Source organism: Solea solea, chromosome 21 (assembly GCF_958295425.1).
Source record: "Solea solea chromosome 21, fSolSol10.1, whole genome shotgun sequence".
Taxonomy (NCBI): Eukaryota; Metazoa; Chordata; class Actinopteri; order Pleuronectiformes; family Soleidae; genus Solea; species Solea solea.
This window is the reverse complement of record NC_081154.1, coordinates 9159746-9187730: the sequence shown is the minus strand read 5'-3', so window position 1 is coordinate 9187730 and position 27985 is coordinate 9159746. Positions and strand designations below refer to the sequence as shown.

The window sequence follows — 27985 nt, the reverse complement described above, 5'->3', positions numbered from 1 at the left end:
ATGACTATAACAGGAGAGGGGAAGGGAGGAAGTAAATGGAAAGTCATTGTGTGAATGTTTTTTTTTGGAATATGTCCCATGGCACCCATTTAAATCACCATAAATGGAGCGACCAATGATCTGTAACTGTGCGGAGAAGATTGACTAAAACAGCTTCTGTTGATTCTCTTTCATTAGGAACTTATTAGACCTGAATGGAAACTCAAAGAGGAGAAACAGTTAAAAAAAAAAGCAAAAAAAAAAGCGCCTTAGGCTTTAGTTGAATGCAACTAAATAACCTGTCATTCTGTCAAGGACATGCCTCAATGCTTGCCAAATATACAGAGCATTGGAGACTTCAGTGTAGCACTCTCATTTACTTGGATATAAGGCAAAAAGAGACCACAGTTTTGCCTCTCCATTTATTATTCACCAGCTGTGTTTTATCTCCACGTACTGCCACATAGAGCCCAGCAGCTGGGTGTAAAAACAGCAGGAGTTTGGAGTGGGGACGACACACTCGACATTTCTTAGGAAGAAGAATAAATATGATTTCTCTGATCTCTCATTACCGCTCGTTTAAGTCTGATTCGCTTTTGTCCCCAAATCCAAGGAAGCAGCGGCAAAGAGCCACTGAAGAAAAAAAACCCACACTTTCTCATCACTGTCAGTCGCAGTGAGCTGCTCCCAGCTCAGGATGTGTCGGGGGACGACAGCTCAGAAGGTGAAGCGCGAGGACAGAGGAAGTGTGTCTCGTGTTACACACCGGAGCGTTTGACAGCTACAGTCACTGCGGTGCACAAGTACAGGGAGGAGAACACAATTACAGGTGATAAGGATAACGCTCACTCACTTGCATACAATTACTATTATTATTACACAGCCTCACACTGACATGATTGAATGTATGTATATATACATATATATATATACACACAGTATATATATACATATATATCTGTCTGCGCTGCATATATATACAGTAGATATATATATATATATATATATATATATATATATATATACATATATAGTGTTTAAATGTTTATACATGCAGAAGAATATCTATTATTTCAAGGTTGCTCATTGAGTCACCTTACAAACAAGTTTATTATTCAAATTTACTGACCTATCACTCTGTAAAAAAACACAAGCAAGATGTTTATGGAAAATTCAAGTTCCTTGATTTCCCTTCACATTTAATCAACAACAAGCAATAAGTAAAGCTGTGTTTCATTCTAATTGGAATCCTATTGCTTCATCACATATACAGTAATATGACAGACTCAACAATGGTGATAGAATTATAATGAGCAACTAAACACTTCACGCTGATGTCCATTAAGCGTACATTTAAGAGCTAGTACATCCCAATGAACAGTAAAGCAGCTTCGGTCTGAAATCCTGATCGTGTTGGAATACCGACATTCTACACCCTGAGATATTGCTGTAATCAATTCCCCGACGAGGAGCCACTTCTGCTTCTTGACAAAATCAGTCAACATGATCCGAACCTGCTTAGTGTCCCTGGCAAACAGTCGAACCCTGGGTAATAACACAAAACCAACAGGCGCCGTGGCAACATTTGAACAGCTAATTAAACCCTGAAAGGGCATCAACGACCCAAATGCATTTCACCCTATTAGTCAAATTAGATCATATCGAACCATGTGCATACAATGAAATATAAATGCGGCTTATTGTATGGAGCAGAGGCAGTGCATCATTACACTCTGATTAATGATAATTGTTGTAAGCACAGTTTTTTATAGTGCTCTAATGACTAAATCTGCATTGGCAAATGTGAGCACGTGTGTGTGTGTGTGTGTAACTTGCCCGCGGGCAGGAATCAGGGCTGCTCAGGGAGCAAGAGTCAGGCTTTCACTCTGCGCCACGGAAACACACATCAGTCTCGTGTTGTTATCTCAGAAGTAGGTTGCTTCCCCGAGTCTGCCCAGTAACAGTCGTGCACGATGTGCATATGCACTTGTCATAAGCCTGTGATAGTTGTGTGCAAGCATGCATAAGTGTGCATGTTTGCACGTGCGGCCGGCAGTGAGTGGGCTGAGGGGAATGGAGGAGGAGGAGGATGAAGAGGAGGAGGAGGAGGAGGAGGTGGAGGCCAGTGGTACAGGCTTCAACAAAAGCTAAAGATAGCACAGTGCTCGCAGGCATTCAGTGGAGTGCATGAGTGCATGAGAAGCCCTTTATCAACAGCAAGCGCAAAACCACTACGCAGGTGATTGAGGGGATAATGTGAACTATTTTCCATAATGCATTAATGTACACAAATGGCTTTATGGTAGAAGTTGGAAAAGTGGTAGTGTGCTCATCTGTGGTGTGGTGCATGCCAGTCTAATGACATAGTTAATGAGTATCATCATTAAGTTCTATATTACACATGTGGTCTATTCTATTGCAATCAAAATGTTGTCACACATTTGCATGTGGATGACCTGCATATCCTTTTTTTTTTTTTTTTGGAAAAAAAAGAGGGTAAGATCAAATGTCTGTTCCACTATTTCATCAAACCACCACACCCTGCTTTGAATTATGAAGCAGCAGAACAAAACAACACGGCAGACTGTCTGCTTTTCCTCCAGTGAAAGCAGTACAGTTCAACTTCACTCTTGTCGCAAGGTCCTCAGAGAGCAGTGATGGGGACTTTTCCCAGGATTTATATGTCAATATTGGATGGAGCAATGCACCAATCGACTGGTTTAGACTCTCTCTGTGACCTCTGCTTTTCTGCTCAGCCTTAAGAGTTAAAATAAATACAGACATCAAGAGTTGGGTGTAACATATTTGACAGACCAGTTCTGGTAAACGTGACGACTACAGGTGCCATCATGATCAGCAGTTATGTGGTTATCTACTCCCTTTCACTTACGTCAATACTATGTCTCGCCAACTATATCCAGCTCACTAATGACAAGGAGCCTAAAGATAGAACTGAACATGGTCCAAAAGACTGCTAATAGCTAGACTCAGGCCTTTTTTAATCAGATGATAAACCTCACCTGCCTTCGACAGACTTTTGTCAAGTCAACTTTATTTCTAGAGCACATTTAATAACAACCAAGGTTGACCAACATGCTTCACAGAGGAATAAAACATAAAATCAATGAAAAAAAAAAAAAAAGTAACATAATAAAATGGTAAAATCTACATAGAAGTGTCCAGGTTGAATAATCTTATCCTGAAGGCCAAGGAGAAGAAGTGGTAAAGTGATTTAAGTGATTTGGGGGCAGATTTCATTTCCATGGGTAAATGGTTTCAAAGTTTAGGGGCAGCTACAGAAAAGGCCCGAACTGCCCCAGACATGAGACCTCAGAGCTCGGGGTGGGGTGTGAATAAAAAGAAGCTCAGGGAGGCATGATGGTGCCGAACCATTAAGAGCTTTAAAAAGCAACAATAACATTTTGAAGTCAATCCTGAAACAAATAGGAAGGTGTTATGCAATCTCTTTTCTTTTTTCATGTCAAATCTGGAATTTATGATTATCTACACATTATCAGCTCATTAGTGGCCACATACGATGTCGGTAGATACAGAGATATCATAATTCATCGATCGTTATTAAGAGCAATGATAGCAAAGGGAAGAAAATGCATCTGTATCCATTGGGCTTACACTTTGCCCTGATGGAAGCAGCTGTAGCTAAGCATATAATGGAAACAATGGTCCGACCCCTTGAGATGAACCTCTCTTTGCATAATGCGTATTGTTGGGAACAAAATGCCTCATTTATCTCTGTGAATTTCATCCAAATTGGACAATGTTTCATGTTCAATGCACAACACACTACTGTGTAATGTGCACTAAATGCATCGAGGAAAAAACACCATGTATACAGGTCATAGTTGTGGATTTACAAGCCCCCTATGTAACCAGATTATCAGATTATTATTATGCTTATATATGTGACAAGAATTCAGTCATTGTGACATAACATGACCTAGGAAGATTATATGAAAGCTGCGTGATAAATTACTTTTTTCCACTTGAATGTTACACAGAAAAAGAGATGAAATGTAAGATTAAACGAGAATGCACTATATTAGACTTTTGTATCATCACAGCGCTGCGGCTTCCTCCAAACCTCCAAGTGATTTGTGATTTGGGAGCCCCGTCAGCTCAGACAAACGGCTTATTTTCTCCTTACGCCCTCGGGCTCTTTCTCTGGGGGTCATCACTTCAATCCGTCCAAGCACAGATTACCTCAGTCAACACTAGCGGTTGTGGTAATCACATTATCACTCTGGGTGAAATAACACTGAGCCTTATAACCAGCCTTTGACAAAGGGATCATTGTGGGTGAAACCCAAACATACTGGCCTGCAAGTCACGTTTCAGAGAACGGGAGAGATTCTTCCTCATTTGTATGATGTGCAAAGTGAGCGCAAATATTTGACATAGAGGGAGAATGTTATCGGTCTTCCAGTTGAGCGCTGAACAAAAACCTTCTGGTCACTCCAGCTCATATAGTCCATTGTTTAAAGTTATGGGCTGAAGAATCCAGATGTGGTTATACAAGTCTCCAGAATGTTTTATGGAGCATCTGCTTATGAAGGACCTCACTAAATAATTCATTCATACGCCTTGATTTATAATGTTAATACTGTATAAGATTGAAGGGGACTCAGTGGCTGCTCAGTCATCGTAGGAACGTGTAAAAAAGAAAATAGTAGAAGAACAGACAATGGGTGGATAATTGAGGTTAAATGAAGGACTCCACTTGTGAGTGTTTGTGGTCGTGGTAACACACAGCTATCCAGTAAACAGACACACATGGACATTTTATGGAACATTAAGTGGCTGTTTCGTGTCATGGAAATAGGGATGCTTTTCTTGACGGTTTTAGTTATGCTAACAACATGGCTCTATAATCCGTGTTGGTCGATCCACCTCCTTAGTCCAGACTGGAATCAAGATTCCAGATTCAAGACCCCTGCTGGGCCCCCAAGTAGCGAGCCAAGAGGTATGCGGTCAGCTTATAGGCTGGACTCAGGGAACAGGACGCCCCTGCCATGCATAGTCCCGTGAGATGTACGCCACTTGACAGCAAGGTGACTCTCAAGAGTAATTGGGCATGGGATGCAGGCTCAGGACTGATCACACAGTAACTGGCCACCTCTGGTGAGGGTGTACCCCAAAATTTCAACCTACCCCCTAAGCTTCTTGTACCAGTCAACCATTAATTCAACTTTGTACGCGCTTGCGCAAAGGAAATCAACACCTTTATCCTGTAAAAATCAGGAGTTCATTGGAATCATCGACATTATTGAAATCAAAGAATGTTTGATCGATTTTCAATAAAGTCTTTCAATATTTACCCACAGGACAAATAAAACACTTCTGTTTTTCATTTGCTACATGCAGGGAATGTTTCTCAGTGACCTTGATGATGCCCTTTTCATATACTCGTGAATCAACTATCTTGACCACTACAGATTGATTTTATTTAACATTTTGCCACAAACATTCAAAGACCTATACCCTGTATCCTATACATGTCATAAGAAATGGATATAAAATACATATCAAAGTTTAATTTAGGTATTTTCAGAGTGTTTAAATGCTTATTGAAAAAGAGAATTGGCCAATTTATCGATCATAAAAATAGAAGGTGGACAGCACTTCTCCCACTCTTTGTTGTGTTTATCGTCTGCTTAGACTAGAGCTTATTCCTTAATGACCCAGTAAAGGTCTGCATTTGCAAGTCACATGGGAACATGAAAAAAAAAAAAAGAAACCTCCCCTGAAAGAAAAATACCAGAGGCCATGACCTCTTTTCTCCACTGTGAGATTAACGTGGACACACAGTGACCACCCAGAGGAGAGAGCAAGTGGTCAGGGAGAGGAATTTGAGAAATTTCACAAACAGCACTGTGTTTTCCACACTGCAGTGGTGGTTTTATTAGCGTAATAACTTGATCGTACAAGTTCTTTTATAATCTCAATCCCAGGGCGTCAGCATGCAGATTACACACAGATGGTTATATCAATCAAACATCACCACTGTTGTCCCCCCCCCCCCCCCCTGCTCCTGTAGAAACTTCCATTGTTAAATACGCTCCAACATAAGACAATTAACCTCTTACTGACTTAGGACAAAAGCCTCTGGCTAAGGCAGCACCGAGCAGTGGTCACTGTGGATGAAAGGAGCTCAGATTGATTGGGACGAACGGATTCTGCTTCTAAAAAGAGTTCAGCGCTAAAAGGCACCACGTGCGGATATGCATCACAATGGCGTGAGCACGGAGGCAACTCTAAATGATAGAGTACAGCACATGCAGAGACCATCTGGATGCTTCAACAAAAGAGTGCTGCTGGGTAGAAAGCCTTCATGAAGAGCGCTTTTGGAAAAGGAACATTATTTCAGATTTCAGATATTCTTTCTCTTTGAGTGAATAGTGAATGTGTGTGTGGGGGGGGAAGAAAGGCAGAATATGTTTTGACCCAAGGGTAAAAATTGAAGTCAGAATGACAATGAATGTGCAAATAAATAAGATTAAAAGAAAAGAAGATAAAAGTCATTTATTTTGTGCCAGAAAAGACAAATCTAGGGTCATTAGTTGTCTTCCTCTGGGAAGTGGTCATCCCTCTGTTCTTGGGAGCTGACAATAAAGCAGAAGACACTCACTTTGTAAGAACATGGTCAAGCTCCAATCTGATTTGGGTGTGCGGTGTAACTCCGCTTCACGTTACTGACGACTGATTTACAGAGGGACTCAGGTGGTCGTCATCCCATTAACTGGCCATGTCGGGGTATGAAGCTGAATGAGGACTGAGAAAGTGTCAATAAAAGATTTTAGGTTTTGACTCTGGTCAGTCAGATGGGACAGAATCTCCACATACATCGAGTTATTCTGCATCTTTATGTCACATTATTGCTATACAACATTTCCCCATTCTTTTCTGTGTGCAATGCAAGTAGTGGTTGCAAAGCACAATCTTAGAACTGCTGAAATTAAAATTCCAATTTTAAAAGCACTTATAATTAATTACATCACTTTCTGAAGTGACCTTTATATAATTCCTTAAAATGACAAATGCATTTCACCAGGACATCAGTGAAGTGATGTTCTGCCTAAAGTTATGGATATTGCTGTGTCATCCAACATTTTACTATACACGGAAATATCTTTACTTGATAAAGTCTGCACAAATTGTCATTTTTCATTTCTGAATACTATATAACCATAAATCTAACCCCATCACTTATCCTCAGGAATGGACACACACACAGGTGTGTACACGACAGAGAACTCAAATTGTGTTCCACAAAATCTTGTTGTTGCTATGGCGTTGCACTGCATCTCCTTACATTGCCATGGCAACACAATAATGATGACTGGCACAGGGTTTTACGTAAAGTGGGCCAAGAGCATCCAAGTCAAGTCGAACCACTTGCATAAAAAAAGGTGTGAACCGGATTTATACGCTCACAACTAACTCTGAGCCAACTTAACTGACCCAGTTCGAGTAAAAATCATTTTGTATTCAAGCGAGCTACAAGCTATGAGAGTTAAATTCACGTATGCCGTCTGTAATTTAGCTGTCTTTAGATCTGATCGTTTCACCAGCCAACCGTGCTGTGCTCTAGGACTACAAATGCAGAAATGCGAGGATGAAAACAGCCCACGTTTAACTTTCTCACTGTTTTTTCTGGTTGTTTTTTTTTTAGCATTCAACACCAGCCTTCAACTAAAAAAACCCCTCTGCTCGTACTGTAATATTCTCAGTCTGGTTCAAAGAAGAAGAGAGAAATCTGGTTCTTTAAATCGGTGATAATTTACAAAACATCTGATTAACATTCATTGTTGAGTCATTTAGACAGGAAGAATTCCCTCTTTTTTGTGGGTCACTGGCTGAATATGAGTGAATGCACCTGAATCTTCCTTGTAAAGATCTAACTCAAGGTCGCCACCAAGGGGTCACATAGGAGAATGTTAAATGTAACTCAGAAATGATAATTATATTTGAATGATGATGACAAACAACTGCAATGAACACAATACACACGTGGGCTATGAGAGTCAATGAACTGCAAGTCCTAACACTTAACGCTCAATTACCACAGGAGACACAAAAATAGTGTTTATACACCCTGATGTACAGGAACACTGGCGCCATAAAGCAAAAATAAAGTGCACAGGAAAGGCCTGTGCTGACATCTGGAGGTGGAAAGCATCAATACTTCCAACAGGATGTGTGAGCTCATAAAAGTTGTCCTGCACACTTGGAACTAAGGTGAGGGTGAGTATTCACTTGGTGACTACTCACGTCACCAAGTGACGTGAGTAGTCACCCCTTCACGTCACCCCTTCACGTGTTGCCTTTCAGACATAATAATCTGTGTGCAGTATTTATTTGTTTCCTTCTCCTGCATACAATTTGAATCTGGTCCAGATTCCTACTACTATTCTACCAAATATCAAATATTCCTCAGGTCTCAAGCTCAGATTTTCATCATTATTATCACATTTATTAGCACATTCAAACAAACAAATAACAACTTTATTTACAATTTGCCCTATTCCCAGCTTAAAGAGGGAAAGTTTATAATGACCACTTGTAGGCCCTGCATACAGTGACGCTCAGACAACACCACTATCACCACATATTATCCACAAACAGCTGATCTGTGGGGCATTTTGATGCCATGTTTTTTTATTGTTATGAAATCCTGTCAGACGGTTTCTGATTATGGGATGTTGTGTGTGCAGAACTCCTGTCCAGCATCCGTCTGTATCCCTGTTTCCGTGTCTGCCTGCCTATGGGGTGTGTCTGCTGCTGGAGATCGTGGTGAGGAGAGGAGGTGCGCCAAGTTAGCCATAAACACAGACCGTGATCTCGGAAGTTGTCAGATTTTGTCCTTAAAATAAAAGCACTCTATTTCACTCACACAATTTCCAAATGGGTGATAAAGAGGGATTTGATTGCACAATGGAATTGATATAACTGCAGCTCGACATGACACATCTGTCTGAATTAGGAAGTGGGGAGGGCACTTCCCATAATTATTGCTTCAAATTAAAACTGAAAGTTTCTAGCGTGATGATTACTTAATTGGAACTATTGTGGACCAAAAGAGCTTATCGTACACACCACTGTTGTGGCTGTTATTATGTTCAGGATGCCAAAAACGATTCAAATTTATAAAAAGTCCAGTGCAATAAAATTAGGGAATCTGTGATTTATTTCAAACTTTTTTTTTTTTTTTTTATTATATTATGCAACAAAGTAAGCTCTTTAACACCATTTTGCTTACTTAATCAGCTTGAAATATATGGGCTTTTTGTCCCTCACATACGTAATATTGTTAGTAGTCTGTATTTGTTAATTGGAACATAAGCATATGCAGCTTTTTCTTATTTGATGATATTGATTATTGATGTCATTTTCATGCTTATTTTTATTTCTTTGTATTTTGTTTTGTCACGTATTAGTGCACGAGGTTGATATTTTATGTGCAATGCACTTCATAAATAGATACATAAACAAAAACAGTAAAAACTCAAACGCATAGATAGATCAGTTTTATTGTGAAAGTGCCTGCCGGAAGTACTACCCCAGACTGCTTCAAACTTGACCCTGAGGGAAATGAAGGCAGTGTCGCTCTCGCCTCGTCAGACACTTTTCAGGCGAGGAGACTCACGACTCACGTGTTGGAGTTAAAATGCAGCTGAACGACCGGACGTGGTTCACGAGTCTGACAGCGGTTTTCGTCGAGCATTAGTGTTTTAGTCACAGAAGAAGAAGCGACATGAAGAAACACCTGAGTCCCTCCAAACATCATCAGCAGCAGCAGCAGCAGGCGCCGGCAGATGTTCCGGCGGCTCTCGGCGGTGAGGTTACCGTGCAGCAACTCAACGAGCTGCTGTCCAACGGCAGCGGCTTCTACAGCTTACCCACACAGCACTTCAACGAGGTCTATCCCAGAATATACATCGGCAACGCGTGAGTCATTCCTCCTCCACCCTTCCGTCCTTGTTTTCACCCACAGACGCACAGGTAGGGGAGGTCTCGCCGAGACGCGCCCTCGCGAAAGAGCCGCCAGACGCGACAATGACAACCATGTCGCATATCGGACGGCATTCACGGACACACCGGGCGCACGCACACACAAAGGGCGGGCTTGTTATTATTCTGCTGTCTCCTAATCACCGCGCACCCAGCGACAGCCTGTTGTTGTCTACAAATACCCCGCTTGTCCTCGAAATACCAGTCTGTACCAGCAGTGGCGTCATTGTAGCCAGACAGGTACATGTTGCGTAACACTGTAACATTATTATTAATAATAATAATACTAACACCAAAACTACTACTGATAATGATCATTTCAATATGTCTATGTCAAAATGCTGTAGATGGATAATGGATGCATAGTAAATACGAGCGGGATCCGATGTGAAGGACACAAAGACCTGTTTTTACTCAGTCAATCTCTCCATCATTAGTGTAAATACACTGCCATGTTATCACGTCTCCATCAAGCCGCTCCCTTCTGCTGGGAACTGCGGATCCTTTTTTTAAAATGTTTTCATTCATTAACAACAGGCGTTTTTCCCTCCTGTGGTTTGATCCCAAAGAACTCAAAGAGGAATGGAGAAAAGGAGTGAGGTAAATCCGTAACAAGTCATTTCACCAGTGAATGTCTTTTCAGGCAGTAACGCCTACGTGCTCTCCCATCATGGGCTCATAGAAGAAGAATATGACATCATTGACCGATTTAAAGGATGTAGTTGTTGTATTTGAAAATAAGTAAATAACCATTGTTTATTCAGGGGGGGGGGGGCAATACATTCAGTAAAGCAAGAACAATTCAAATGACTGCGAGTCAAATATAACACATGGGGAAAACAAGTATGGTTATGGTAAATAAAAACAAAACAATAAATCTTGAATTGTGAATCATAAAAGTCAAAACATAAAAATAATACACCAGTTATTGATGCTTGAAAGATCAGCACAAGCGTGTGGCTTTTGTGTTGCCAGGTTGTGTAAAATCCTCCCCCCCGGAATGACACGTCATCATAATAGTAATGAGGATAAAATCATATTTCTACAAACGTTGTGATTGTGAAAGGATATAAGAATAGTGTGACTAAATAATGTTTGCATCTAAATTGACAATTTCACACAAAATATCAAAAGTTTGCCTTTTTTTTTTGGAAAAAAACACATTTCCTCACCCGAAAAGCAAGCTTGTAGGGGCGATGGAGCTCCTGCGGCCACTTTATGACACATTTATCTTTATCAAATAGAGCTGAAATAATAACTCATTAATCGATTATTAATTGTCTACTATTTTTATGGTTTGCTCCGTATAACAAATGAAATCATTAAAACTGCAACTAAATCTTGAGAAAGTAATCGACATGTAGTAAAAACAATACACATCATTTAAAAGATAAATAAGCACAGTAAAGTGTATGTGCTTGGATGAAAGTGAATTCCATCAAGACATTTTCAAGATAACGCCGAGATTGAGCCCGAGTCAGTCCTACAGAACGATCTCGGACAGCCATCAGGCTCAGAGGGGATCAGCAGGTCACAGAGATAGGCAGGAGCCAGAGCATTCAAGGCTTTATAAACAAGCAATACAATCTTAAAATCAATTGTAAAACTGCAGCGAAGGGCAGCTCAGACTGGGGTAATGTGCTCACGTGTCTTTGTCAGTGTGTAAACACTGGCCATAGTATTCTATCTGCTGTAATCTTTCTTTGTGTGTTCGGTTTGCTGAAGCCAGAATAAAGTGCAAATTCTGAGTGGATAAAAGCATGCATTATACCTTATATAAACCAATAAAAAAAAGAGGGACGTTCCTGAACTTAACTCTAACTTTGTTTATTGTGTTGTTTGACCACTGCTTATAGATATGTACACTATAAACTGATAATTCAGCAGGTTTTTAACTTTTATATAAGATTTATTTTGACGTTTCAGTCTTTTTTGAACAACTAGTGAAGGACAGTTACAGGAAATACTCTTTGCAAATCCATTTTGCTGAGCTGTATAATAGAAAAGGCTTTTACAGTGCAGCTCTTTATCTCGCTTTTATGGATTCATGATGCAGGGATGCCCCGTTAGAATCTGTCTGTGTGCAGTCCATCATTTGGCTCCACTCTCACTGGTGGCGTAGTAGTGGTGGAGGAGGAGGAGAGCGAATACATGCACATTACTGTACTTCCGTGCTACAACAAAATCAATCCGAAAATGTCAATCTGCCCCGGCCAAGTCTGCAAACAAAGTGCTGGCAGTCCAGAGCTTTACATCTGAAGCTGGGCACAACAGTGCTGCGGGCTCTGAGAGACAGAGAGACTCTGATGATGGTTCTCTGCTTTTTGATTTCTTTGAAAGGAATTGGTTTTGATGAGGACTTTCTGTTCACTGATCATAAACAAGTGCGTTTTTAATCTCGGAATAAAGCAGTTTTCTTTGCTCTCTCGTGCAAAAGGCAATTAGTGAAATGTTTTCAATGTTAAATATCATAGGGTGTCCAACCTAAAGGTCACATGATATGGGTTTTATGGTCGATGCAGATGCGGATCTTTACAGAACAGTGCAGCTGATATACGATGCCAAATCTTTTGGGGTGAAAATGTTGGTTCTGGTTTCTTTTTATCTACTCCCTCTGAAAATCTGTTATTAATAACAGCATTTTGTTGTCTGCAATCTGTGTTTGCACTTTGCACACAAATAATGTATTAACTACATGAAACAGGTGATCAAGAAAGTATGGTTTTAGTAAACTTTGTTGTTTTCGGACACAATACAGTGACTGGGATTCTCTTGTGATGTCATTTATTTTTAAGCATTCTTACATGAGACTGGCAATGGCAAAATACAATTTATTTGAGAACTTATAGATGTTTACAGTTTCCAACACTCAAAAAAAGATTTAATTGCAGGCTTTGCAATTTGCTAATTGCATTTTTTAAAGTGCAATTTCGATTTGAACGTGATTGATCTCTCAGCCCCGGCACTTAGATGCATTTAGCGAGTTTCTGGGAACAAAAAAAAAAACTTTGTAAACTCACATAAATAAGTAGTTAATCGGCCGTTCGATTGAAATAAAACGAGATGCAGATTTTTATTAACAGCAAAAAACAAGGTCTACCTTTCGCCCAAACTGTGTTGAAAGGACTGTTTAAATCAGATTGTAAAAAATGGCTCCGGCACAGAGAAGTGGTATTGATCGTTGATGAAAGCCTGAGCTTTCTTTGTCCACTGTTTCCACCGCTGGGACTCACTAGGCCTTTTTGCTGATGTGTCTTATTAAGTTGCACCTTCTCACAACTTAAATTTTGTAGCTGGCTAATAAAATATACAATATATATATATATATATATATACGTGTGTGTGTGTGTGTGTGTGTGTATGTATGTATGTATATGTATGTATATATGTATGTATGTATGTATATATATATAAACAAGGAGCAGTCTCAAATTATTAAAGGGATGATAAATGGGCCCAGTTCCCATAATAAGTCAATGGTTCCCCCAGGAACTGGGCTAATCTATAGTTTAACTTTAGAATAAAAAAAGAAATACATACATATATATATATATCACTGCCTTTTCAGGTCACTACGTAGTTAAATATAGCTGTTAATTCATGATTCAAAATGAATCCACAGAATTTCCGTTAAAAACATAACAGTATATATTTATAATGCACAATAAAAAAAAAAGCAACTGCTGCACCTTAAATAGCTCTGGTGCCGTGCATGGACATGTGCATGTGTCACCTCTCCTCAGGTTTATTGATTGTTTTTTTCCTTTTAATTTGTCACCGGCGAGTGTATGCAGCCTCTAGACAATGCAAAACATTGAACAGCGATTTATTTGAATGGGGGGCAGGAAAAGAAAATCCAAAGAGCTAGAGCCACGACAATAAGCCAACACAAGCTGAAATGTTTCTCAAGGTGTTCTATTTAACTTACTTAAAAGTTTTCACGGCCTAAATGGATTGTTACAGTATTTTCCCCAACTCAAATTCTTGCACTGCTTTCAGATTCGTGGTAGTCAGCACTCTAAATGCACCGTGTGCAGTTCAGGGCTGGACTTAAGGTGTGGTTGTTTGCAATGAGGAACACTTGGGCTCTTTGTGAGGCTGGTCTTTAATAATGGATGCTGTGGGACTGCAGAGCTTGGTGTGAGAGAGAGAGAGAGAGAGAAGGCAGGGACAGAGCAGGTAAAGAGGAAGTGAAACAAATGTTCCACGTCCTCTGCATTGTGTGTGTGTGTGTGTGTGTGTGTGTGTGTGCACGGTTGCACAGTAAAATGTGAACGGCGCCGTTGTAAGTGCACATTACACACTTCAAGCACGATCAATCGTTAATACTCACAAGCCGCACTGTTAAAAGCACACTATGTGACGTCTGCTGCCAGGGGTCTCTCGCTTAAAACGACAACAAGAGTGTGCCTAGTTTGATGGAAGCAAGAGGGGAATCATGGATATTGTTTCCCCTGAGTGTTGGCACTTTACGGGGAGAGATTCTGCGAAAGACAATGAGTCCATTTGTGACAAACACACAATAAAAAAAAGACAAAAGACAACTCATTGGCTAACTAGTAGTACTGGATATTAAGGATGCACAATATTGGACTTGTGCTTGGGCCGATAACCAATACCGATATGCACATCTTTCCTTTACCACTTTCACACTCATGTTGCAGCAAATGAACAGTAGATAAAATAAAATAGATTTATTGTGCAAAATAAACAAGCACCAAAAATATAATGGCTGTAGAGGACACGAGCCTAAAGGTCAAGGAGGTAGCAGCTGATGGGTCATTTGTCATATTGGCGTGTTTGAACCGGAATTTGTAGCAGAGGCGAGGTACACTGATGACAAAATGAAACTTTGTGTTTCCTTGAATAGAAATATGGATCTAAATGGATTTTAAGAGTGTGTTTTGGCTAGTGTAAGTACACTACTCGACAAAATATAAAACATTTTAGGTATTGTAATGCAAAATGTTACATATTATATCAAACATGGACAAAACAACACACAAACATGGATAAAAAATGGAAAGATATGGGACGACTTGCTGCTAAAGCACAGGCAGATGTGTTGCTTTATCTCTTCCCTCGTGGCTGTAAAGCAAAATGGTGGCAGAGGGGATTTGTTTTATTAGTTCTTGCTGAGGGGGCTTTGCAAGCACCACCTCCAGGGAGCTGTCCAGGGTCACCTATAGCCTCACCTCACAGCTTCATATTGACTATAAGCAGACGTAGCAATAAACGCAGACAGCGCTGTCACCACCCGGCATTTTACATGAGGATTTACGATTCTCGGGTCAGAACGGTAAAGCAAATACAGATGAGATACTGTCAGCTCAATCACAGGCTTCAGACGATCCCTATTTTGTGCATGCTGCTATAAAACAGCCGGTATCTCTTGATGTTACATTTTACAGAGCGAGTTGTGAAAGAGGCTGACGTGTGTATAAATACAGCAAGTCCCCCCCCCCCCCCCCACCCATAAATTCTATTCAGTTAATTAGTGACACTAATTGTCCCATAAAACTTTAATGTAACATATACAGAAGAGGCATTTTATTCAGAATCAATGGGCAATTCCTGCAGCCAGTTTGGATCAGAACAACACACATAGGCATCGAGCCAGGCAGCCTGGAGCAGCCAAATCCTACTGCGTTGCTTTGTTACTGTTTGTTAGCCTTGTGTTTGCTCAGTGTTTGGTTTTAGTTTAAGCCTAATATGCAGTGTTTTGACTCGTAAAGACACATTTATAACGGCATGAGAGAAACAACAAGGTGTTTTGCTGTTTGTCGAGTAGCTGTGGATTGAGGTAGAGCCTGCTGAGAATAGAGAGATTAAGATAATCGGTCTTTGGATGCCTCATTCTGTCTCCTGTCCTGTTTGGAATTAGTTAATGCCACATGTGAAAGAGTCTGTTTCTACATTTTAATTTTTTTTCCCCTGTCTCTCTCTCATTGTTTCTCTCTGTGCACGCTGTTGCTTGTTTCCACTTTCTGCCCACGCTTGTCTCATACGTCCTCCCTGCCTGGGTATATTGTTACCTTGCTTACCCGGCTGTTCTCTGTACACACATCTCCATGAGTGTTATACACACTCATCTGCTTATCCAGTGTCTGAAAAGCTTGGATACATACTACACATGACTCTTTAGGTCGTCCACAGGTGTCGGCAACAGTATGCAGAACGTGTACAAATACCCAGCTGATTCACAATATCTGGCTTTGTGTCAGTGTTCACTGAAGTGCATGCGGAGTTGTTGTGAAAGCCGCAACCTATATTGTTGAAATATCACTTTAAAATAAATTCTGCTGACATGCCGTGTTCCTCACAGGGGAGAAAAAAGAAAAATCTTTCAGGTGTTATTATTAGTGCTGTTATTTGTCGTTGATGTCATCACTTTGTGTTGGGGAGGAACAGAAAAAGCAGCAACACAGGCACTCTGCTGTATATAAGGTTTTATTAGTGTCCAAACTTTGAGGGCTAAAGTGAGTAAAGTCATTTATCTACCTCTTCTGATCATGTACCTGCTCTTGTCTACTCAGGTTTGTTGCCCAGAATGCGATGCGTCTGCAGAAGCTCGGAGTGACGCACGTCCTCAACGTGGCGGAGGGAACCTCTTTCATGCACGTCAACACCAGTGTGGAGTTCTACGCCGGCACGGGCATCACGTACCATGGCATCCAGGCCAACGACACAGAGCAGTTCCACCTCAGTGCCTTCTTTGAGGAAGGGGCTGATTTTATTGACAAGGCCCTAGCACACAACAATGGAAAAGGTGAGCTTAATTGGACGTGTGGAGAGGTAAATCCATAGACTCTATAAAAAAAGTGGACATACTAGCTATCAGTTACACTGTGTCCTCTCATATGTGCTGTTCTATATCCTCTATTTTCCTCTGAATGGAAACATAACAAAATTGACATTAGACCTGAAACTGTTGAACGAGGCCATTGAGTAGACAAATTTTCCCATAGACTTCCATTCCAACTTTATTCTGTTTGCAGTGAGTGGAGTTGCTCCTCGTGACTAAGTGCTGCTCATGTCCTACTTCCTAGATTTCACTTTTTAATCCAGTTTATGGGTAAATCTCAGCATCAGGCACATTATTCTTTCTCCAGCCACTTTAACTCTTTAACACCTAAGCCTCAAAATAACAATTTTTTGCTTATTTTAACCATAAAAGGGCCAACAAATGGAAACTATGTACAACTCGTTCATTACCGTAATAACCACATGTTGGCTTTGACGTGCAACTTCTTAGCTTTCAGAAACGGTTGGAATTTTACAGAATTACGGTAATGCAAAGTGTGATTTGTCATGTCGTCTGTGATGCGCTTGGTGTTAAAGAGTTAAGATAATGTTATGAGTGTTTTACACATTAAATGTTGATTTTGGCTTTCTCAGTAAAGATAATGATGATCATAACCATCTCCTAGTTATAAATGTGGTGAGGCTTACACACACAAAAGGTAATAATTTTGTCTAAACAAATATATTCTTTTACATAACACAAATGCAGTGTTAGTGTTGAGTTGAAAATGAGTTGGACCAATATCAAATTACATGATATGTTTTACAGCACATGGACAAAAGCTTTTAGGGCTCTTTAGATGCTTGAGTGCTGTGGATGTTAAAAGTGAAGACGGGATAATCTGAGGCTAAATCTGACACACTCCTGAGTCCTGCTCCATATTCCATTATCAGATCAAGTCCCTTGACGAGGAGTTTAATGCCCATCACTCCTGTGGGTACCTTGTGCTTTTGACAAAAACCTGGTTGCGTCAAACACGTGCTGTTCATCGGGAATAAACCTATTCTTAAATTCTTCGACTGAGTCAATTTGTCAGCACATGTGTGCGATCCGTTTATTTGGTGCGCTGAACCCTGCATTTCATGGCATGGATTTATTGACATAGGTAACCATCTTTTGCACCAGCACTGACAAGGAGCCACTGTAACAGTGGAGTGTAGGGAAGAGCAGTGCGGAGGATGGGATAGAGGAGGAAGAGCAGAAAAAAACGGGAGACAAAGCCTCACCTCCCCCTGCTGCTCACAACAGCTGTAGTTTGACATTGTGCAGTGTGCAACATTGTCTTTGACATTTTCTGATCCCTCAGCTGAAAACTCTGAAAAAGGTCATGGGTCTAAGATTTTAATGAGGAACTGCATCACTGCATTGTTGACAAAAAGTCCCAGGATGCAATTGTTCATGCATACATGCTCCTATTCTATTGTCATTTCCTACATATTGGAAATGTATGTAGAGTATTGTATCTATATCTATAACTATTTATTTATTCAGCACATTAAATCTGCACCAATAAAATGCAGTTTTATTAAAAGTTGTCACTTGCAGAATCAACACGGATCTGTGGCAGTCGGGGTGATAAGGTACTGGAGAGGTCATTCCATTGGTAGATCAGTGCCCCGGGTTGGCATAGTATCGAGGAGGATGGAGAGAGTTGGTACAACAGAGATGAGGGGGTGATACCAGGAGAGAGGGACACAGAGGGGTGTTGGGTTTCAAACTTAGTGCAGAATCTGTATCTGTGTCCCGAGTCCTGCACATCAGCTGCACTGTGAAGTTTGCCAAGTTAAATCCCTCATGGCGTTCTCTGGCTGGTCTGTGTAAAGGAAGTCATTTAAAAGAGAATGCACACAAACAAGACAAACAAGGGTGAAATTACATAAATAGGACCCCGAGTACAAGTCTAAGTTTCCTGTTTGGAGCATGAGGGACCCCTGTAGGTAGTAGCTGTAGTGAAGATAATTGACTTAGCCGACTCTGCAGCAGAGTTCAGGTCTTGTACTTGCATTCTCTGGCACAGATGATGCTTTGCTCGGCAACTTTGGTCGCAGCATATGTTCCGACAACCACTCTTGTGCTCGTCTGTGTTCTTTTATTCAGTTGTATTTTTTTTCCCTCCTCTGAGTTTGACCCAATATAATAAGGAAGTAGAAGTCCTCTATGTTGTTTGATATTTCCCTCCACATTTAGCTTTTACGTGTACCTTCAAATACACAGTAAAATAATCGCCCATGTTCTCAGAGATGAAACCTTTATTATTGGATTATTCGTGATTTCTTTTAGTCAACGAACCACAAAATAATGAATTGATCCTATTGAAGACATTTAATTTAATGAGCCATACTATAGTCACACTATAGTCAATCATCGTCCTGTAGCATTAAATCCACAAAAGCTCCAAACACAACCACTATTATCCCTACGTCTGAGAAACACTACAGACAAAACCCAGCTGCTTTGTTTAATTTTTGAAGTCAAGAGATTAGATTAATGAGCTTTTTTTCTTTTTTCTTCAGTGTGAATCATAAGGTTTTAATATAACAGCCACAGACTATCATTTTCAGTTTTGGTCTTTTTGATGGATGTGTTGACAACACACTCTATACTTTAATCTGGCAGCCTTGTATCTCTGTAGCACTCATCTTACATTATTCCTTTTTATGTGTCCCACAGGGAAGGTGTATGTACATTGCAGAGAAGGCTACAGCCGCTCTCCCACCATGGTTATTGCTTACCTCATGCTGCGCCACAAAATGGATGCCCGGCTGGCGGTGGCCACTGTGAGGCATAAGCGGGAGATTGGCCCCAACGACGGCTTCCTTCGCCAACTGTGCCAACTGAACGAGAAGCTGGCGAAGGAGGGCAAGTTGAATGGTGAGGTGGGAAAGCTAAAGACTAAATGATATTAAGAGACCCAGTGCTCTGTCTCTTCCCATTATGCCTTTCACGGGCTTCAGCTGCTCTTGGAGACTGACCCCAACCAGCACCCATCTGACACACCAGGGGTTTTGTGAATCAGAGACATACACGCATTGATCCGTGTCGATAATTGTCCCTCATGCACACACATGAATTTTTCTTTTTTGTCCACATCTCTGCTCTTCAGTAGGAGGCATCTCTCGGTCCTCTGCCTCTTCCTGAAAAAGAACGTGATCTCGGGTACGGCAAACTAGGGATACCGATATCTCAAACGCGAGTGTCTGCTGATACCGATATCAGTCCGATACAGTCATTTTAAACACATTTGTGCCATTTCAAAGACATAATTCTCTACCTGTGTAACAAATATTCTTCTCCCGTAAATTAAGAAAACAAACAGCCCTCAACATGACTTAGCGAAAATGCTATTGCTGAGTTTTATTTACATTTTTACAGTCTGCATAATGACGCATGGGATATATATATATATATATATATATAGGATTTTTAGATTGTATCGCATTTATCTCTCCGATTTGCGATCCTGTGTCCTGTATCGGACTGATACCGAGTATCGTATCGACTCATCCGTACCACAAACAACGTGCTCAACCCCTTCTGTTACCAATCCCATTTCTCAGATGTCTCACTGCTCGAACTGGAAAGCTCTGGATTTGTGTCGTTTTTTTGAGCCGACCTACGTGAAGCATTCCCTAAGTTCCCAAATGTTAAAGATGGTGAAAACCTTGTCCTGTTTTTTTTTTTAAAGCGATTAAAACGTCCACAATTAGTTGTATATACAAGATTATAGCACAATCATTCCATGGTTTTTCCACTGCCACAAATGTCAGTGATGTGACTTTCAGCAGGAATACGCCGATTCCAATTAAATTCCTCCGTAAACGTCAAAGTTGCAGACACAACAAGTCACATGTGTATGAAGTGATTTGTGAAAGGATGGAGGAATTTTCCCAACATTCCAGGAAATTAATAATAATAATAAAAAAAAGACCTTTTAGAATTTTGTTTGCCCAGCTAATCATTAAAATCTTCTCCCTGTAGGCGTAGATATTTAATGCACAAATATTCACACAGTTTTTTTTCATCAAAATAAAGAAGAGCATTTCAGCTCTTTGACTCTATGGCCCTTAGTTTGACAGAAGTGGCTCAGAGGACAGCAGCATCGGTGCAGCTGGCACCACGTGTGTGGCGTTTTCATGTCGCAGCCACATTTAGCCAATGGTGTGATGAATGTTCATCAGGCACAATACAACTACAGCTAAATTCAGATGGTTCTACAATTTTCACTGCATATAGATGCCAACAACTCGGTAAAACGTGTACCCAATTCCTTTTTTTTGGACTTCAGTGGGAGTTGATGTGAATTTATTCAGCTAGAGATTAAGGTGCTGTTCACATGCAGAAACTAGAAATGCTTGAAAAACACATGGACGACAGAAAGAAAGGTGTTTTTTAAATGTCAAGGTGCTTGAAAACCCGGGAACTGCTGAGATGACTGAAGTTGCTGCAGCTTCACATGTTTAATTAATTAATTAAATTCAAACAAAGGACAATAGATGGTAAGTCCGTGGAGGAAAAATATATAAATAAATACCACTTCTGGGTCCTTCACCAACTGATTCAGCAGCTTCTTCTGGATTATGGAGGTTTCAAAGCTTGTTGCAGAGTCGACAAAGCCCACTTTGACCTAGTTCTTTGGCCAGAGTATAAAAAATGCACTCCAAGCAACTCGCTGCATTCCAAAAAAGTTGAGCTATATTAATCCTAAACACGACGCAATGGAAGTGCGCTGCGACTGCGACACTGTTTTGTGTGCACGACAAGGGATGCTGCATGTGAACAGCGCCCGACCTCTTCACCTTTCGCAGAATATCACATTAGATCCTCAATAACAGGATTATACGTCTCAAGACGGTTTAGTTTATGCGTTTAAAACTTCTCATGCACTGGCAGTAGATTAGGGATGTAATCATTCATGCCACTCAAGTATCGTCAAACTAGAGGCCATGAGTCGTAAAATCATCAAAAGCAGCAGGATGCCACCCACTTTCACCAGAAAGATCCAGTCGTGATGTCAGAGAGGTGAACATTGCCAGCTCCATTTGACGAGTATCCAATACCACGGTTTCATCAGTGTCACGTGTTTCACCCCCACACAGGCCCAAAGCATTTTTTTGTTTTTTGTTTTGTACGTACCAAAGCATTGCAATATATGTCCATACATCAGATATATAGAATGTAACCACATCTAAATATGACTATCCGGGCTGTAGTTATTACATATATAGGCAACGGTAGTTTCTACAGTACATTTGGAGAGACACTGCATTTAATTCCGGGCAATATTACCGTAAACTAAACCTAGTGCCGAGAAGGAACGGCGATGGAGTGTTTTTAAATCATACATCACATCACTCCAGAGTTGTTGCTGTTGTTGTTGTAGAGACACGAGAAAGTCAGAGTTCTCTTTCTACGTTAGTTTGCACATATTTCTCTAGAATAAAAAGCCTGGGGCATGTTCGCTTGATTCCAGGGAGATATTTGTCTGACGAGAGAGGAAAAATGTAAACTAGGTTGTCTCACCTCATTATTGGCAGTATTTATTCCTCCTTTGATATATATCTGTATACATACGTATATATACATGTATACTGTATATACATATTTAAGTGTTGACATATATGAATGTATGAGCAATGTGTCTATAATGTGTAGGTATCGTCAGTATGTCCTAATATACCATATAATATCCGTATGACATCAGAGTAGCTACTGCCTTCTCTTTCTTTTTCTTTTCTTTCCTTTCTGTTAAATACATGAACATTAATATATGAATATAATGTGCATGTAAAATGTTCTGTGGAATTGTGATATCTGCGTATCACAATTGTGCAAAACTTGCTGATGATTGCAGGGGTGTTTTTGCAAGCTTAGCTGGGATACTGAGGCATGAAATCACCACGTCTACTTGTGTTTTTTTTGTACAGTTTAAAGGCTTCCATGGTAACGCTGACCTATTCATGACGAACGGCAAGAATGCAGGTGGCAGCATAAGATGCATATGGGTTACCCTGCATATGACCTTACTGCGTGCAAGTCATCACGTCCCCAAGGACACACTCATGCTGTCATCGCTCCATACTGTGCTTCATAACATTTTCTCGTCCTCCCTTGTCCGTCCCAACAAGGAATTCATAAATTCTGGGGTTTTCATTGGAGGCAATTGCAGCAACACTTTCCATTCCATTACTGTGTTTGCAATACACAGAACAAGTCTCCACATTTTTTTTTTACAGCCTGCAGCATTTCCTTTGAGGGGAGCTGTTCAGTCATTTTTTTTTACATTTGTTGACATGTGGCGACCTGCACCACCTAGAGGCTAAAAACTTTAATCTGTGATGCATGGATGACATAATTACCCTTCAACAGAAAAAACAAGTTAGCATTAAGGAGTCCATCTGATATGTAATGTAAGTCCACTCTCACAGACGAGATGTTCCCGTCGCTGTCATATTATCATCTCACACACTTGCAAAATGTTTTCCAAACTGTTAAGTTACAAACACTCAACTCGAACACTTTCAACACATCCTTTTTCTCTCTCGCTCTCTCTCGTGGGGTTCCTGAAATGTCTGGCATTTCAGTCAGGTGCTGTAGTTTGAGTTTGAGACCATTAACTTGGCGCATGTGTCTCACTTGTGTTTTCTCATCACCTCATCATGAACCCCTAACCACATAACTATGAAATTGGGCTGTCTGAAATAGAATATATAACCGAGAATATGATATACAGACACAGAACCTCTTGTCCACTTATAAATACATTATACAGCAGGATTGTGCAACAGGTATTTATACATTTGAATACTTCGATTTGATACTGCCGTTGTTCTGAATACACAAAAACGTAGTACTGTGCACCATTAGATGACCATACATTATAATTGTTTCTTAATCACTTTATTGGAACACAACAATACGGGAAAAATGTATGTAGTTTTAAAATAACAGACTCTCTTAAGATTCAAGTGCGACCCTAATTTACTGTTATAGGTAAAACCCACTGTTTGTCCCACTATTAAATATCTGCTGTGAAAAAGGTCTATGACACCAGGTTTATTCAAGCATTACATACACAGGTTGCATGAGTTAGACCCCTCAACAGTTTGCTAATCTAAATGACCATCTTTCACTCGTTCGTTCATGCATTTATCGTTTTAGTCACTTGTTTGCAAGCCCATACCCAGCTGACACAGGATGGAAAGGCAAGGGTGCATCCTGGACAGGTCGCCAGTCCATCGCAGGGCAAACACACAGACACAGACAACCATTCACTCTCACACTCACGCAGATTAGAGTGTCAGATTAACCTCTGCATGTTTTTGGACTGTAGGAGGAAACTGTAGAAACTGGAGAAAACCTACACACGCGCGCAAACTCCATGCAGAAAGTTCCCTTGGTCGGACCAGGTCGTTCCATTCCAAATTCCAATGATTTTACAGACAACAAACAACAAATCTGGTGGTGCCCTGACACTTTAGCACAGTACTGTGACTTCAGAGTTTGGTACTTTTTGCTTAGTTTTACGTACACTTTATAATAAAAGTCTTCACATCGGTCCAGGATGAGGGCGTGTTCTTCTTCATAGCATCAACTGCCTGCACCAACCTGCTTATTGATTCAGTCATTGACAGTTTTGGCTCCAGGTGGGTGAGACTTGGAAGCCAAATAAGCCAAGGTAGAAGTTTTCTGTCAAGTGACAAAATCGTAAAAAAAAAAAAAAAAGAAGCCTTTTTGGGGTCAAAAACATAGATGCAACAAAAAGCTGTGTGTTGAAATGGAATGCTTCTATGATGGCTACACCGGTGGTTAAACACTCTTTTATGCATTGAGTAACAGATAAACACTGCCACCTGCTGTCCAACAAATCAAGTGGTCTGCACAAGTTTGGTTTTTAAATTGCCATTACGTGGATTATAACTCATGACATTTGAAATGGTTACAGTTCAACCCTGTTTTCTGATACTAAAATGCCAGTTTTTCTTCGTCTTAAATGTGAAATTGTAATGTCCGTGTGTAAAGCAAATGACTTTGTTTTGTTTACCAAGGTACCAGCAACATTTTGTGGGATATACTCCAGGTTAAGTACAGTATGTATGTATAATCAAGAATGTTCAAATGTGAAATGCCATTGATGTATATTGTTATATATACTGAGTATCTAACACGCACTAAAGCAATTGTGGATTGCTGCATTTTGCTGTCATAACTTGCCTATTACAGTATACAGATAGTGTGTTTATTAGACAGATGAATTTTTTGGGGGTAATTTATTCTTTTTTTTTCCTTAATTATTTCTGAGTTAATTTTTCTTTAAATGTGTCCTGTTGCAGGGGCAGAACGTGATTACAGGTTTGATTTCTAATATATTCCCTCTGCTTATAACAAAGGCTATCTTTTGTACATTTGGAACCTCTGATAATGTTCACAAACATGTGATTGTGACCTACTTCTCCAGCTAACTTTGTCATCATTCATGTTGTTTTAGGGCGCTTCAACTCTAATAGTAGCCAGTCCTGGGCCGGACTGTGATTGCACTTCACTCACAGTGGTTGTTAAAAGCCATGTGAAGGCGCAGAAGAGAGAAGAGGATTAAATTCACTCCGATTGAGCCAGGTAGTTGGTTGTTTTTTTTTTTGCTTTTTTTATTATCAGAGAAAAGTACATTAAATTGACTTGCAAATCATTTCCTGCGATTTTGTTCAAATTTGCAGTCCCGTGTGGCATAACTCGGCCATCTGCGCTGAGGTAGGCAAAATCCTGAGACGTTTAAACCCCTCTGACACTTGATATCTTACATCATCGAAAAAAAAACCATCTGGCTGAACTTATCTGAATTGTCCGTGATGCAAAGAGGTCCATCCAGCTGGTGCTCCTAAGAGCTTTCAAACCAATAGCAGAAACGACTTTGAAATCAAGTCCCGGCCCAGGTAAAGTACTGACTCCAGAGCTGTCATTGTTTACTTGCTGCCATTCTGATAAACGGCTTTAAAACAGGAGTTTTAGCACAAATGAGCTCACTGCCTGACTCCTGCCGCTGGAGTCCGTCACACGTCTTGTAACACGGTTGCGTTTCTGTTAACGTTTCTGTTGCGTCTGCTGCAGATGCACATTGTTGCGAGTATATCCATATATACGTATGTGTGTATGTATGCATTTGCCATTGCAACTGTCATCTCAGTGAACACATCTTGACAGTAAAGACACAGCACCCCACCCAAAGCCTTACAGTAAAGATCGATTGTTTAGATGTGTTTTTTCGTGTATTTCACTTCACACGGCCGGAAGGGGCGGCGGCTCCCTTGCAGAACGAGACATTGTTGAAGTGCACTTGATTTTAAATTGCAATGTTATTTTTCTTACCTTGGAGAAGTCTCTTCTTTTTTATGTTTAAGAAATAAATGGCTGAGGTATTAACGTCTCGCCTGGAGTATTTGTTATCGTGGGGGGGAAAACAGAATGGTATTCGATTCCTCTGCATGAAGATTCATCGACATGAATGAGTTACAATACTGTATATGGGTGGATATTTATATTTTCTTCTTTCTGGTCAGTGTTCACAGACTAAACCATTATAAGGCGTAAATGTAAATAAACCACTTTACCACCATCTATTTATTTTAAGATATCTCACCCCAGTTAATTATTATTATTATTATTTTTTAAATCATGTGACTGTTTTGTGTCATTCACAAAAGAAATACAAAGAATGAATTTTAACTATTGATTCAATTCTATTAATCTACATCAGGTACAATGCAGTGAAACATAGTGGACATAAAGTATATCTGATGTAATGTACATAGAGCATTTTGCTATAGCAGATTGTCCCTTGCTTGGCTTTTCAGAAATAAAGAGTATAACCTGTAACAGTAAAAATGACAATAATATAAGACAGTTTAAACACCACTATATTAAGACCTGTTTCTCATCTACCCAATACAATGTAAAAATACTCACACTCACTTCAACAGTCCGAACTTATTGACACTTCGTATCAAAAGTGGGTACAATCTTGTTTTGTTTTCAGCCAGTTCTTGACCTTAACACTGAGTGTTTTGAAAACTTTTATCTGTTTTATATTATAAGGTCTTGAATTCCAGGTGTGACTTCCTTTGATGGAGAAAGCTGACTGTCCGATTGTGGCTCTGCGGTGTTGATATTTCACAGTTGTTAGTGACAGAGCTCCTGGTGAGTCTGCTGCCGTCCGTCCGTCCTGTCTTTGGATGAAACCACAGAGTGGCTCTGGTTCTAAATTAATGACACACTATATTACAGAATACACTATTGAAGGATACTTAATGCAAACCATGACCTGTATTCATGACTGGAAGAAAAATACATTACTGAGGTTGTCAAGAACAAAACTACATTGAAGGAAAAGTTGTGACCTTATCCCACAACTTCAGCAGGTGATAATGCAAGTAACTGTGTAATCTATGCTGGGCTTCAGCAAATGGATAAAGTGCTTGGAGGAGTAGGTACTGTGGCAGAAAACAAATTATGAGCGACTCATCCATAAACACAGTTGAATTATAATATTTAAAGTTTAACAACATAATATGATAAAAATAATCATCTAACCCAAACCACAGCCTTGCTGCTAAAATATAACTTTTAATTCCCCCTTTCACAATCTGGAGTTCAGTGCTTCTACAAACCTTCACCACTGGGTGGAGGCAAACCCCAGTTCAAACTCAACACGGCGCTGGAACGCATCGAAAAGGACAAATGACAAAAATAGAGCAGCAGAGAGAGAGAGAGAGAGCAAGAGAGAAAGGGAGGGAGACAAAGAAAGTCAGAGGGGAAATGACATCAACAGTGGGAAAGAGATGACAGAGAGAGAGAAAGCAAGAGAAGGAACATCCAGGTGTGGGTTTTGATGCAAATGTGATTTTATGTTTCATGAGACTGGCGCGGCGCACCTGGGATGGACCAGTCGCGCAGCATGATGTCCAGCAGGGTCACTGCAAAGACTCGACCCATTTGAGTTAACTGCCTCACTCTACCTTTCTCTCCACACAGTAAGGGACCGTGCACAGCAATTACTGCAGACCAGCTGTGTGGTCCCTCAGGGGGCCCCAGTAAACCAGGGACCTCCTCCCTGCTCTGGCTCAATGCAAACCATCGCTACAACTTGAGAATTTCAATCAATGTTGCAAGAAAGAAGCCGTT

General features: G+C 40.3%; 1 protein-coding gene across 3 annotated transcripts; it reads left to right on the top strand.

Annotated features, from left to right (window-relative positions):
• Window positions 1-9569: 9569 nt before the first annotated feature.
• Window positions 9570-26227, top strand: dusp3a (dual specificity phosphatase 3a). 3 transcript variants are annotated; one of them, XR_009234240.1, is made up of 5 exons: window positions 9570-9945; window positions 16545-16777; window positions 19484-19684; window positions 25299-25426; window positions 25525-26227. XR_009234240.1 is itself a non-coding variant. In XM_058621812.1 (4 exons), exons 1-4 carry the CDS (start codon window positions 9752-9754, stop codon window positions 25340-25342), a joined length of 672 nt encoding a protein of 223 aa, XP_058477795.1. In that variant the 5' UTR covers window positions 9570-9751; the 3' UTR covers window positions 25343-26227. The 3 variants fall into 3 exon arrangements, 2 of the variants coding, with proteins under 2 accessions (XP_058477795.1, XP_058477797.1); XM_058621812.1 differs by having other exon boundaries at window positions 25299-26227; XM_058621814.1 differs by having other exon boundaries at window positions 22738-26227.
• The last annotated feature ends 1758 nt before the right edge of the window (window positions 26228-27985 follow it).

Bases quoted from the DNA above. Each gene is read 5' to 3' on its own strand.
- dusp3a (XM_058621812.1), top strand. From the start codon at position 9,752: ATGAAGAAACACCTGAGTCCCTCCAAACATCATCAGCAGCAGCAGCAG. The intron at 9,946-16,544 runs GTGAGTCATTCC...TTGTCTACTCAG, and splicing joins AGAATATACATCGGCAACGC to GTTTGTTGCCCAGAATGCGA. The intron at 19,685-25,298 runs GTGAGGTGGGAA...ATGTTGTTTTAG, and splicing joins GAAGGAGGGCAAGTTGAATG to GGCGCTTCAACTCTAATAGT.